Source organism: Indicator indicator, chromosome 6 (assembly GCF_027791375.1).
Source record: "Indicator indicator isolate 239-I01 chromosome 6, UM_Iind_1.1, whole genome shotgun sequence".
NCBI classification, from domain to species: domain Eukaryota; kingdom Metazoa; phylum Chordata; class Aves; order Piciformes; family Indicatoridae; genus Indicator; species Indicator indicator.
The window spans coordinates 16,926,277-16,940,296 of NC_072015.1; the positions used below are offsets into that span (position 1 = coordinate 16,926,277).

At 40.4% G+C, this 14,020-nt stretch overlaps 1 protein-coding gene across 1 annotated transcript; it reads left to right on the forward strand.

The window, feature by feature from the left end:
• The first annotated feature begins 2,140 nt into the window (after nt 1-2,140).
• Nucleotides 2,141-9,967, forward strand: LOC128967796 (serpin B10-like). The gene is made up of 7 exons (XM_054382035.1): nt 2,141-2,308; nt 3,498-3,611; nt 5,339-5,473; nt 5,865-5,982; nt 7,068-7,210; nt 7,739-7,894; nt 9,563-9,967. Exons 1-7 carry the CDS (start codon nt 2,141-2,143, stop codon nt 9,965-9,967), a joined length of 1,239 nt encoding a protein of 412 aa, XP_054238010.1.
• The last annotated feature ends 4,053 nt before the right edge of the window (nt 9,968-14,020 follow it).

The following is a 14,020-nucleotide window of genomic DNA, read 5'->3' on the forward strand; positions in this document are numbered from 1 at the left end:
GAAGTCACTGCTTTCTCTGTCTGTTCCTCAGAAATTATTTCCACTAGATAAATCATAAAGGAAGCAAGTCAGCAACTGCCTTTTTTTTCCCCTTTTTTTTTTTAAACCTCCAAACCTCAAAAAGAAACAAAGTTCAAAGTAGTGTGATTCAAGTTCTTACTAGCCAGTTGCCACAGAAGTGTTTATAGAAATACTCGTGCAGTCAGTTTCGTAAAGTTCTTGTGTAGTATCATTCTTATCGTCACACCAACTCTGAGATGATTCAGTTCCTCCACAGGGATGTGGCTGTCAGGGCATAATTGCAGTCATGAGTCACAAGAACCTTTGCAGAACTGGCCAAACACATTATAAATCCACCCTACCCTTCATGTGAACTGCAGAAACCTTGGAGACACCTGGAGCAGCAGTATTCCTCCCTGCACAAAACAAGGTATTGTAATGATTTATAGAGATAAATTGTTTCATTTACTCTTGGATGATATTGCTTTGTTGACAAATGTGTAGAAATAAAAGGAAGTAAGTATCTGAATTGGAATCAGCAAGTGCTTGGGAAAGTAATTGACTGAGATGGTACAGGTATGGTCTAGAAGGTGGAAGTCTAAAAATATACAGGTGAAGCAATTTTTTTGCACAGGCTGTCCAGTTTCTAGAACTCACTGGCTAGCATATATATCATAGCAGAGTAAGAACCTCTGTGTTCACCTGAGTCAGATAATTTGTTCTTGTGCTCTTTAACTCTTACTAACATCAGATTAACTCCTGGTCTGCAATCTACTCAGGACTCAAATTGTCTTTATTCTAAGGCCATTTTATATCAACCAGAATGACTCCTAATCCCTATCTGGAGTGCTCAGCTAAACCTGCAATGGCCATGTTAAATAGTAGCATTTGTGGTCTATTGAATAATGGAAACTTGTCCTGCAGAAGAAGTGGGAAGCTCAGGTCTGGGGTAGTGCTGTAAGACAGATTTTCAGGATGTTTTTGAAAGTCAAACAAGGAATTCAAGATGATTAGCATGCCTTTGGGGCAGCGCTTGCCCAAATATTGGAAAGAGTATTGTGCCCTGTCCTAAAGGAATATTTTTGACTGTTCTGAGGGGCAAGTTCACCATAAGCCACCAATGTGCCGTTGTGGCCAAGGAGACCAACAGTGTGCTGGGGTGCATTAAGAAGAGCACGGCCAGCAGGTTGAGGGAGGTTCTCCTCCCCCTCTACTCTGCTCTAGTAAGACCACATGTAGGGTATTGTGTCCAGTCCTGGGCTCCCTAGTTCAGAGAACTACTCAAGAGATGCCATGAAGATGGTGAGGACATTGAAGCATCTCTATTATGAGGAGAGGCTGAGAGTCCTAAGGTTCCTCAGATCGGAAAAAAAGAAGACTGAGAAGGGATCTTATAAATGCATATAAATATCTACAGGAGGTCAAAAGTAGGGGGCTGGGCTCTTTTCAGTGGTTCCCAGTGATAGACAAGGGGCAATGGGTACAAACACAGGAGGTTTCACTGGAACTTAAAGGGAAACTTGAGGGTGCCGGAGCCCCGCACCAGGCTGCCCAGAGTGGTTGTGGAATCTCCTTCTTTGGAGGCTTTCAAAACCTGCCTGGGAAATCTGCTCTGGGTCACCCTGCATTAGCAGTGGGATTGGACTAAATGATCTCCAGAGGTCACTTCCAACTCCTACAATTCTGTGATTCTGGGACTGTTACCAGAGTATTTGTTCACTACATTTATGAACATCAAAAGGCTCTCGCATAAACTGAAGCATAAAAGTTGCCATAAAAGACAGTCTCTAAGTACACTCTAGCTCAGGCACTGGCCAGCTACATTATCAGCTGTCCCTCCAATGTGCTGTAAAGAACAGTATGATAAATATCCTGGCAGACAAATACAAAATAAGGTTGGAGGTTGTTTTTTCCCTAAACTAAATGATAGCTAATGTGATCAGTGAAGCACAAAAATCTAAACCATGTATGATTTTATATGGCTAGTTGTCTTTGTTCTTCATATAGATAAATACTTTCAGAAGACCTGAAATCACGAAAGAAACTTCAGAAACTGAAGAGAAACTTGTAGGCACATAGCAGTCTTAAATAGTGGTTCATTGCTGGTATCTTTTCTCCCTTTCTGTGCAGGTTCAAAACAATGGAAGCTTTGATTAAAGCAAACACAAGTTTTGCTCTCGACTTTTTCAAATATACGTGTCAGGAAGATGGTGACAAGAACATTTTGTTCTCTCCTTTGAGTATTTCATCTGCCTTGGCTGCTGTTTATTTGGGAGCCCAAGGCAGCACTGCAGATCAGATAGCAAAGGTGAGTCTGTGAGCTTCAAAAAGCAGTTGTCTATGGTTGATCTCTTGGATTAACCTCCTCTATGCAAGAAATTTATGGTGATGGAACAGAGGAAAGCCATAAGAAGAAAAATTGCTGTCATCAAAACTCTGCACACTTATGTGCCAGCTCCCATTCCACCCCGAATGTACACTTTAATGAATAGAGTAGTTGTCTGCTTGTGCAGGTCAAATAAATAGGTCACTCTGGAAATAGATCCCATGCTTTTAAATCTTAGCAGAAATAAGAGATCTTTATCCCAAAGCTCAGTAACTTGAACATTCACTAAGGAGTCAGAGACCTAGATTCTCCTTCTACTCTGTCACAGACAATTCCCATTTTGTGTCTCATCTCTCTGGAAATGACCCCACAGAAAAAACCTCTGTTGCACTTTGCTAAACCTAAATCCACACTCAGAGAGTACAACCCTTTCTTTGGGATCTGCATTTTACAGGCAAAATTGCTGAAATCCTCAAGTCATATTTGTACAAAGGTCCTAGCTTTAGAAGGTGACAGTGAGAGCAGCCTCAACACAGTTACTTAGCTTCTGTTGTAGGAAGTGAGGCTTGTGAGTTTGCATCTGCTGAGGTAGAAGTTGTCCCACCTGCTAAGGCAGTGGCCTAACAAAACTAAGGAGAGCCAACAGGATAACAAAGGAGTGATCTTCTATTATGAAGAAGGGAAAACAAACAAAGAAAAGGCATAACTCTTCTGAAAAATGTTCCAAGTTTGGACATAATCCTTTGCAGCCTGGGTAAGGTGCACATGCCCAGAGCAAGGGATGTAAGGCATGAAACTGCCTGCAGGATTTTCATGTTCCCTGACACATAGCAGCATTCTCGTTGGACTTCGTCTTTGATAGTCTCCATCTAGAGGTAATTGTCTCTCTCCACGTATTAACTGGTAAGCCCAGGTCACAACTCAAAGTAGGCAGATTCCTCTAGAAATACCTGACATATGAGGATTTTGCCCTGGATCCCTCAGCTTAGTGTTCAGAAACCATTTTTGTGCATATGATCTAACCAAATATTTCATATTAAGTCAGGACTGGACACAAGATTAAAATCTGAGCTTGACTCTCTCCTACACCAGTCCCATGATATCACTGAAAAATTTTAATAAAACAGGAAATTTTCTATTGTTGCAATTATTATTGCTTTTTCCACTCTAGGTATTTCATTTCAACAAAGTTGAAGGAGACAGAAATGTCACTACAACCTTAAAAATGCAAGTTTATACCAGAACAGAAGAACATCTATCAAATAGATGTGCATGTTTCCAGAAGGTATCTCACCGAGTTTAGTGATCAAGCTATGGGCATGTTCACACCTTCTCTTTCTTGTATTTTCCTTCCACATTTACATTTCCTTACATCTGCTTTCCTCAGCTATACTGTACACAATTAATTGGTACAGGATCCTGTGATAACTTCATCTCATGCAATACTTATTACATGCTTTCCCCTTTTATAGGCAGAATTGCAAAAACTAACCTCAGATTTGCAAGTTTTTAAACTGAATGTTGCCGTTCTCTGCCAACAAATCTCTTTATATTTTCCCCTTATCTTTTGAGAAGAGAATTTTCTCTCAAATTATTGCTGTTCAATAGCTAGCTACTTAGAATTTTTTTTTTTTAAACAGGCAAGGCTCCTATCTGAGAGAGCTAATAACAAGAACAGAGCTGCCCTCACACACATTTGATTGCAGCATCAAGACAAGAAAAACCAGAACATTAACTTTTCCAGGCTACCTATGCTTGAAATGTTTCAGAAATTAGTCTCCATTTCAGTTAATGGTTAACAAAATAAGCTGATATGTTGGTATTTCCTTATGCAGACCATTTACTCACAATAAATCTTAGAGGTATGGAAATAATTCTATTCCTGATATATTTCTTTGACATACTGGCAGGTGTGTTGTAGCAAAGTATGTGTCATTTCACATGGCAGAGAATATGTAAGAGCAAATGTAGTCCCTTTGAATCAGAAAAGGCTGGTATTCCTCATGAAGATTTCAGCCATAGTATCAAGCTCTTCTCCCTTCTATTTTTCATCCTCCTTCTTTGTAGGAATGAGCCATTTCCCTGCAGTCTGGTCAAAAAGAGCCAGTGGTCATGAGTTCTGGTGAATGGGAACTTGGATCTGCATCCCATGGTGGGAAGATTTATTTTAGGGGCTATGTCAACAACACATTTGTACTGCATGAACAGAAGAGGAATTGTTCCTCATAAGCAGTGTTCATCTGAACTGTAAGAATTACAGAGCACTGTGAGTAGGGCAAAGGGACTGTTCTAGCAGTTTAAAAATTTCAGTGTCTGTTTACAACTCTAATTCTGATGTAATGACAAGATGAATAGAGCATAGTTCCACATTTTTTAGTTTACTAATTCCTATCTTAGCTTCATTGAGCTCATTTGGATCTGAGCTGACCTGAGAATTTGAGCTCACATTCATTTAATCCTGTTACTTCAATATAAAGACTTTACTGCAATTACTGAAACATAAAAAAAAAATAACATTAAGAGCAAGATTATAAACGAAAGATAAATGACAAAAAAAAACCAATAAATAATAAAATATAATAGTAAATAAATAAAATCAATAATAATAATAATATAATAATAAATCAGATAAATAAATGAGAGCAAGATCATAAATGAAAGGAATCACAGAGCCATATCTGCAGGCATTGTTTAACAGTCAGGATCTGTCTCTCATTCTCTGTATATATGTAGTTTCACAATATCCACTTGCAAGCAATTAAATGCTTATGTAGTTCAGGCTCTTAACACTTTCATTCTGAGATACTTCCAGTATCTATACTGCATCTTCAACTTTTAATACTTTCAAATCATTCCTGTTTTAGATCAACTCCTATTTTGCAATACAGGTGAACAGAATCACTTGAATAGAAATATTTACTTGGAGCTGTGTGAAGATATAAAAATTAGAAATTTTGAGCAATTTTACACAACAAATGAATAACAACCTTTTTCTTTCTGTTTTTCTCCAAGACAGAAATTGGCAGATGGGGTAATATCCATGCTTTGTTTTATGCACTTAATTTTGAAATCAACCAACAAAATAAAAATCACATGCTTAAAAGTGTCAACCAGTTATATGGAGAAAAATCATTACATTTCAACAAGGTGAGTAGGCCATTTATTCAGATTATGCAGTGCCATTTAATCTTTATGATCTATCTATTGCAACATACCATAAACCATTTATTTTAAAATATTTTCGTTACATCTACAAATCGCATTGCTATTCTTAACATAAGTGTTTTCTGTGAGACTTTTCCTGAGACTTTAGACCATAACGTTTTAGTTTTATGGGATATATATCTAATATCAGAGAGATTTTCAGGTGAGAACACTTAAATTGAATATGTCCACCAAAAAAATTTTTGTTCCTTTGACAAAAAGCTATATTTGTACTCTGTGTAATTTTTATCATGTTTTCTCTGTTTGGCTGTAGTTATTAGCATTCATATTGGCACACAACAAATATAAGATTGGTGTCTCTCTTGCACTGTAGGAATACTTACAGTTAGCCAAGAAATACTACAATGTGGAGCCACAATCAGTTAACTTTGTAGAAGCAGCAGATGAAATCAGGAGAGAGATCAATTCCAAGATCGAACACCAGACTGAAGGTAAGCTCCAGCCTCCTGTCTCCCAGTTTAAAAAGAAAATATTTTGGCATTGAACAAAGTCTCTGTATTTAAGAGGCCCAAAGCAGGTAACCAATTTACCCCAGAAAGGTAAAGCAGGACATTTTTCCTGACACACCCTTACTACAATTAGTGTTCTCCATCTGAGCATGGAAGGAATGTGGCTTACTCTCTTTTGCAAACTAAGATTACTCCAGTAACAACAACTCCATGCAACACTCCAGACTGGGGGCAGAGTGATGGAAAACTACATAGCAGAAAAGGACCTGGGAGTGCCAGTTGACACTTGGCTGAAAATGAGCCAGCAGTGTGCTCGGGTGACCAAAAAGGCTGACAGCATATACCTGGCATGTATCAGCAACAGCGTGGCTAGCAGGACCAGAGATATGATTGTGTTCCTATACTTGGCACAGTATAGGAGCTGAGGCTGCAACTCAAATACTGGGTTCAGTTTTGGGCCCCTCACTCTAAGAATGATGTTGAGGTGCTGGACAATACCCAGAGAAGGGCAATAAAGCAGGTGATGGGTCTGGAGAAAAAATTTTGTGAGGAGTGGCTGAGGGAACTGGATTTGTTTAATCCGGAGAAGAGGAGGCTGAGGGGAGACTTCGTTGCTCTCTACAACTACCTGAAAGGAGATTGTAGTGGGGAGGGTGTTGGTCTCTTCTCCCAGGCAACTAGTGATAGGATGAGAGGAATTAGGCATAAGGTGCACCAAGGATATTAGGAAAATTTCTTTACTAAATGAGTGGTCAGGCACTGGAACAGGTTGCCCAGGGAGCTAGTAGAGTCACCATCCCTCAGTGTGTTAAAAAAATGTGTGTACATGGCACTTTGGGACATTGTTTAGTGGGCATGGTGGTGTTAGGCTGATGGTTGGACTCAATGATCTCAAGGGTCTTTTCCAGATGAAATGATTCTGTGATTCCGTGGCCCACAAATAATCTCAAAGTAGATTCATGAATTTCCCTTAACAGTTTCGATGGCTTATATCTGCAGAGAATGTACCAACACTTACACTGAAATAGGAAAATTACACAGATGTGTAACTGTCCTGTTTTCTCTAGGTAAAATCCAAAATCTGCTGCCTCCTGGGTTCATTGATTCACTCACCAGGCTAGTTCTGATAAATGTACTCTACTTCAAAGGAAGCTGGGCAAAAAAGTTCAAAGCTGAAGCTACCAGAGAAAGACCTTTCAGAATAAACATGGTATGAGAATATCCTGCCCTATATCCTACATTACAGGTGGAAAATAGTGAACAAGAAAATCCTGATAATTGTTAGATGCATGCAACACTAAAGTAATTTCATTTAAAGCATGTAATGCATTTTCTTCATTATCCTCAGAACAAAGATTGCACTCATGTACTGGCATGTAAGCCACAAGTAAAATTGTCAGAGGCTGACTTGAAATGAGCTTATATTCTCTGAAGGTAGTGAAGACAACAAAACTGTATGGGTTATTGCTTTACATTTCCATTTTCAGCTATATGATAACTTAGAGTGGAATACAGCTTCCTAAAATAGGTGTCTTCTGAGACAGATAGTCTGCTTAGATTCCAAGTGCCTTTCCAAGGTTCTCTGCAGATCCTGTGTTCTACTGCTTTGAGCTATAAAGAATACTCCAAGACACAGTGAACAAATTGTACAGTAAATACAATCAATCTCCTCTGTGCTACATTAAGTCAGTCCTTTACTGTTCAGAGTATGGCAAATATTTAATTTGATTTGTTGCAGCATACAACTAAACCCGTGCCCATGATGTACCTGAGTGATAAATTTAACTGGGCCTATGCAGAATCTGTCCAGGCTGATGTTCTTGAGCTTCCATACGTCAACAATGACCTCAGCATGTTTATCCTGCTACCAAGTGACATCACTGGCCTACAAAAGGTAAAGTGAATGACAACATATGTACTCCAACAAAACCCTAGAAGTGTCATTGGAAAATCAAGGACTCGAGGGGTTGACCACTCAGTGGATAAGGAATTGACTGGATGGCCACACTCAAAGAGTTGCGGTCAATGACTCAATGTCCAAATCGGGACCAGTGATGAGTGGTGTCCCTCAGGGCTTGGTACTGGGAGTAGTGTTGTTTAACATCTTTGTCAGTGACATGGACTGTGGAATTGAGTGCGCCTTCAGCATGTTTGTAGATGACACCAAGCTATGTGGTCCAATTGACATGCTGGAGAGAAGGGATGCCACCTAGAGGGACTTAGACAGGCTTGAGAGGTGGGCCTAAGCCAACATTATGAAGTTCAACAAGGTCAGGTACAATGTCCTACACATGGCTCAGGGCAATCCAGCACAAATATAGGCTGGGTGAGGAGTGGCTCGAGAGCTATCTCGAGGAAAATGACTTGGGGGTGCCAACTGATGATAAACTCAGCGTGAGCTGGTGATGTGCACTTGCAGCCCAGAAGCCCACCGTATCCTGGGCTGCATCAAGAGAAGCAGGACCAGCAGGATGAGGGAAGTGACTTTCTCCCACTACTCTGCTCTCCTGAGACCCCATCTAGAGTACTGCTTCCAGCTCTGGAGCTGCCAGCACAAGAGGGACATCAAGTCCAGAGGAGGGCCACAGACATGATCAGAGGGCTGGAGCACCTCCACTACGGGAACAGGCTGCAAGAGTTGGGGGTCTCCATTCCAGAGAAAAGAAGGCTCAGAGGAGAACTTATATTGGCCTTCCAGTACCTGAACAGCAGCTAAAAGAAAGCTGGGAAGGGACTTTATACAAGGGCTTGTAGTGATAGGATGAGGGGGAATGGATTGAAGCTTGAGGAGGGTAGATTTGGACTAGATATTAGAAAGAAATTCTTTGCAGTGAGAGTGGTGAGACACTGGAATAGGTTGCCCAGGGAAGTCGTGGATGCTCCCTCCCCAGAGGTGTTCAAGGTCAGGCTGGATGAGGCCTTGAGCAATCTGGTCTGGTGGTGGGTGTCCCTGCACATGGCAAGGGGTTTGGAACTAGATGATCTCTAAAGTCCCTTCCAACCCAAACCATTCTGTGAATCCGTGAATTATTTACTGTATGTGTGTGTGAGGTGAAAGACAAGGCTGCAGTCATGAGTCTAGAAAAGGAAGGTGCTGACCAGAGTCAAGGAAAAACAAATATCAAACTTGCTCTACTACTGTGAACTTGAGCCTCATGGAGCTGAGAATCACAGAATGGTGAGAGTTGAAGGCACCTCTGAAGGTCTAGTCCAAGCCTCTGCTAAATCAGGGTCACTCAGAGCAGGGATCCCAGGATCACAATGTTCAGGTGGATTTGCAATCTCTCCAGAGAAGGAGACTCCACAAAGCTCTTTTCAGTAAATATTTCAGTAAATAATATGTAGAGTGAACAGAGATGTGAACAACATATAAACCAGACTGTTGTACCAATGATTTAACCCTGCTATATTCCCTGACAGTTACTGAGAACAGTTTAAATACTGCTTTAGTCAAAAAGATCTCCAAATTGGTTCTCCATTTAATAAAAGAGAAAAAATAATCATTAGGGAACAGGTTTTTGAACACACTGTAATTTTCTGATTCTCTTTTTACTAAATGCAGCTGGAAAGAGAATTAACTTTTGAAAACTTGTCTGCATGGACCAGCCCAGAACTAATGGATAAAACAAAAATGGAAGTTTATCTGCCCAGGTTCACATTCAAAGAGAAATACAGTCTCAAATCTGCTTTGAGCAGGATGGGGATACAAGATGCCTTCATTGAAGGTAAAGCTGATTTCACAGGAATGTCAGAGAATGGTGATCTGTCTTTGTCACAAGTTTTTCACGAATGTTATTTGGAAGTCAATGAAGAAGGCACAGAGGCAGCAGCTGCCAGTTCAGCAGCACTGGCATCACGAAGTCTTGGTGCAGCTGTTATTTTTGTGGCAGATCATCCTTTCATCTTCTTTATCAGGCACAACAAGACCAAGAGTATCCTTTTCTTGGGAAGGTTCTCTTCCCCCTAGAAACTCAAACATTACTTAAGCGGCACTTGCAACACCAATAATAAAGTACCCACCATGAAAAGCATCTCAATAGTTTGTCCACTTCTTAACTGTTTGCTGATGAGAAATCTCTCAATGTTAGAAGACAGAAGACATTAAAAATAACCTGTAATTCACACCTCTGGTGTTTTTTCCTGGCCAAAGAACCTGAAAATTGATGTTTCTTTTAACACTTTCTGACTCAGAACTGCCACAATGCAGAACAGTCTAAATTGATCTAAACAGTAATCCCCAACACACTTGCTTTAGTGCAGAAGAAGAAAAGAGATAGGAAAAAAATCCTGTAGAATGCTGCTGCATCACCTTTGGTTTCAGCCCACTAATCTGGTCTACCCAGGAGAGCTACTTCACTTACATTCTTATCAGTTCGATACCAACTTTCAGCCTGAAAAATCCTTGTATTGCTGATACTGGTGCTTCTTTCTTGCTTGCTAAAGGGCTAACATAGATTTTGTAAACTTTGTCCCACAGCAATGGGAAAACACTGAACACCACTATAGAATTAGAAGAAAATAGCAGACACATACCCTGAAACCTGCTCTTTTGTAACTTTTCATGCAATCAACACTGTTGCCAGCTCAGAACTGCATTGCTTTCCTCTCCCTTTCCTTTGCCACTTACTGTTTGAGGTAAGATCAAATTGGAGGATAAAATCTGTAATGCTAATTTTCTAAGTGCTTTCGGGAAGATTGCATGCAAATCTCCCAGTATGTTTACTCCCATCACAGCTCCTTCTTTAAGGAGGAAAGTGCTCTAATCTGTCATGCATATTTGCAGGGGATGGTCCTAAATCTCTGAATTCATAATAGGGAGCTAAGGATTTTGTCTCTTATAGGACTTGCACACACCACCAGCAGCTTGTTAGAAACACAGAATGATAGGAGTTGGAGGGGATTTCTGGAGATCAGCTAGTCCAACCCACTTGCTAATGCAGGTATATCTAGACCAGATTGTCCAGGTACATGTTCAGGCAGGTTTGGAGTCTCTCCAAAGAGATTCTGCAACATCTCTGGGGAGTCTGGTCCAGTGCTGCAGCATGCTCACAGGAAAAAGGTTTTTCTGTCCATTTAAGTGAAACCTCCTGTATTGTACTTTGTACTTGTTGCCCCTTGTCCTATCACTGGGCACCATTGGAAAGAAACCAGACCCATCATAATGACCTTCACCCTTTAGATATTTTTATCCATTGATAAGACTCCCTCTCAGTCTGCTCTATTCCAGGCTAGAGAGTCTAACATCTCTCAGCCTGACAATGGTCACAACACTTGAAGGGTGAGTTACACATTAATGAACAACATTTTCCCAGGGTGAGCAGCACAGCACAGGACAAGGTTGTCCAGAAAGATTAGGAAATCTCCATTCTTAGAAGGGCTGTGGCAGACCTTGTCTACTGAATGGCCCTTCTCCAAGTGGGGGGTTGACCTCTGGATGTCTCTTTCAATGAACATGTGTGATTTTCTCTCTCCTGTCAATAGCCATTCTGCCTTGCCAGCTCCCTTCCTGCCTCAAATCATTGCATCTTGACTAGCAAAGGGAGCTAGCTTACACATTCTTAGCATACTTCTTCAGGACTTGGAGTATCCTGCCTTGGACTTTCCCACCACGTAACCGTTCATCTGGCCTTTCTCCTATCTTGATTTCTTGAGGACTTACTCATCACACTGAAACCAATGCTTCTTTAATTTCTGGATTTCTTCATTGCCTTGCACAACATTGACTACTACCACTTGACCCACTTTATTCCTGTCACCAGGCTTGCAGCAAAATGCTCAGCACACAATAGTTTCCATGCTATCATCCATTCCCTCCCCTGACTCCCAGGGTCTTACAGTGGTTAACATCACCTTCTCCTTCTACCACCCAACAGTAGCCTGGCTTCCTTATAGGACTACAGAGTGACAACTACTGTGCCATGTAAACCCCTTCCTAGTATTTCTTCTTCTTCTCCTTGCTTGAGATCTCCCAGTGAGGTTCTTTCAGTCCTCATTGCCCTTCACTTCATGGAACTACTGTGCATTAACTCAGTGTTTTCCAGTGTTCCTCTCAAGTGATTCCAAGTTATGGTTGCAATATTTCCTCACCAACACCAGTGGGGTATCCATCCCTTACGTTGAATGATCCCTTGTGGCTTTGCCTCTGTCTATGCTGATAATCACCTTCAATCTGAAGCCTGACATTTCTGCTGGTGTGCTGGATTTGAAACACAGAATTCATAGGCAGAAGGGGGAATGAGGAATATAATATCTGCTTGTATTCAGAAACCAAAACTAAGCACCCTCTCTGTACAACCTTCTTACAGGTAATTTACTTTAAACAGCAAATCAGTTACCTACACTGTTTTGCTATACAGCCAGTAGATTATTGTGAGTAACAGCAGAGCTGAGATTTAATTCCATTGTCCTTTTAAAATGTCTAAAACTGCAAGAGGCAAAGTCAATAAAGAAGACAAATCACTTAAGATCTTTTGAGAATGTGGTAGAAAGAAGTTTTGAGTAGGCAGAAACAATAGATGTAGGTGAGAAGAAAAGGGAAAAGGAAGCAGTACTATATTTCTAAATTTATTCATGGAATTGCTTTGGTTGGATAAGACCTCTAAGATTATCAAGTCTAACTGTCAACTTAATACCACCATAGCTATTAAGCCATGTCCCAAAGCACCATATTTACATGTCATTCCACCACCTCCCTGGCAGCCTGTTCCAATGCCTGACCACTCTTTCAGTAGAGAAAGTTTTCCTAATACCCAGTTTGAACCTTTGCTGGCAAAATCTGATGCCATTTCCTCTTGTGCGATCACTTAAAACTAGAGAGAAGGGACTGACATCCTCACTACAACATCCTTCATTGCTTAACACACAAATGCAGAAATGCACAAAGGGCAAGACCTAAGTTTTCTGTCTCACAAGATGAGAGGAACATATTTAAACCAACGGCAGTAACTTTTGTGATGCTTTTAAAGAGCAAGCTGTGGCATGCATTGCTATATATATAAATTAAAATATACCAGTGTTACAGTGCATCATTCTTGTGTCACGTTTTTCTAGATGTCAACCTTTAGAGAAATATGGTAATTTGGGGTCAAACTGATGACAAGAAGGAATATTTTCTTAAGGTAATAACTGTCTTATTAAAAAAAAAAAAAACACTTCAGTTTAATAAAGGAGTCCCATACTTGAAGTGAGAAAAGGCACATTCATTCTGCAAGGGCACAGCACTGCACGTTATCAGGCCAGGGACTCAAAAGAGTATCAGCGGAATACAGAGAAGTTTCTATCTTGATGCATTCTTGGTTGTGATCTCCAAGGAAGTAAAATCAGTTTGTGGTACTGGTTTGATACTGACAGCACACTGACTGCCAGAGGAATTGTAGTGGTTTCATAACCAAACACTTGATAAATACCTTTAGGCTTCAGAGATTGCTCCACAGTTTCTGTTGTCCTATTCCATAGATAGAAATCTTTACTATGACGTTTCTGGTCTGGTAACTAGAAAACAACATGAGGCAGGTATCTTAAAGTCTGCAATACTCATAGTCTCAAGGAATCTGCCAGTTTCTGGGGAAGATAAAGTCACTGGAAGACACAGAAGGGGTGGTAGGTCCACATCATGGTTAAAACTATATCAGCCTAAAAGTGGATAATGGCTTTGCTATTCATGATGTTCAAAATAGGTAGCTGGCCAGAAAAAGCACATCAGCCTATGAATTATGCCTAAATTCTTCATCAGGATAAGCTCTTAATTCTTCACAGATTCAAAATGAGGTATTGGAAAACTCAGGCATGTTCTGAACCTATGCACTAAAACTGCATTCAAATTTCCCTGGGAATCCTACTTTGATAAATCATTAGTTAAGGACATAAAGAAAAAAAAATACACACCTCACAAATGAGCACATTTTAGAAAGCCAAAGGCAGAAAGAAGCTCAAAGAAAACTGCAGCTGTATGAAAGAGGAACTATGCAGAACTTGTTATAATTATCCTGAAGGATGAAGGGGAAGTGAAAGAGCTGAAGGA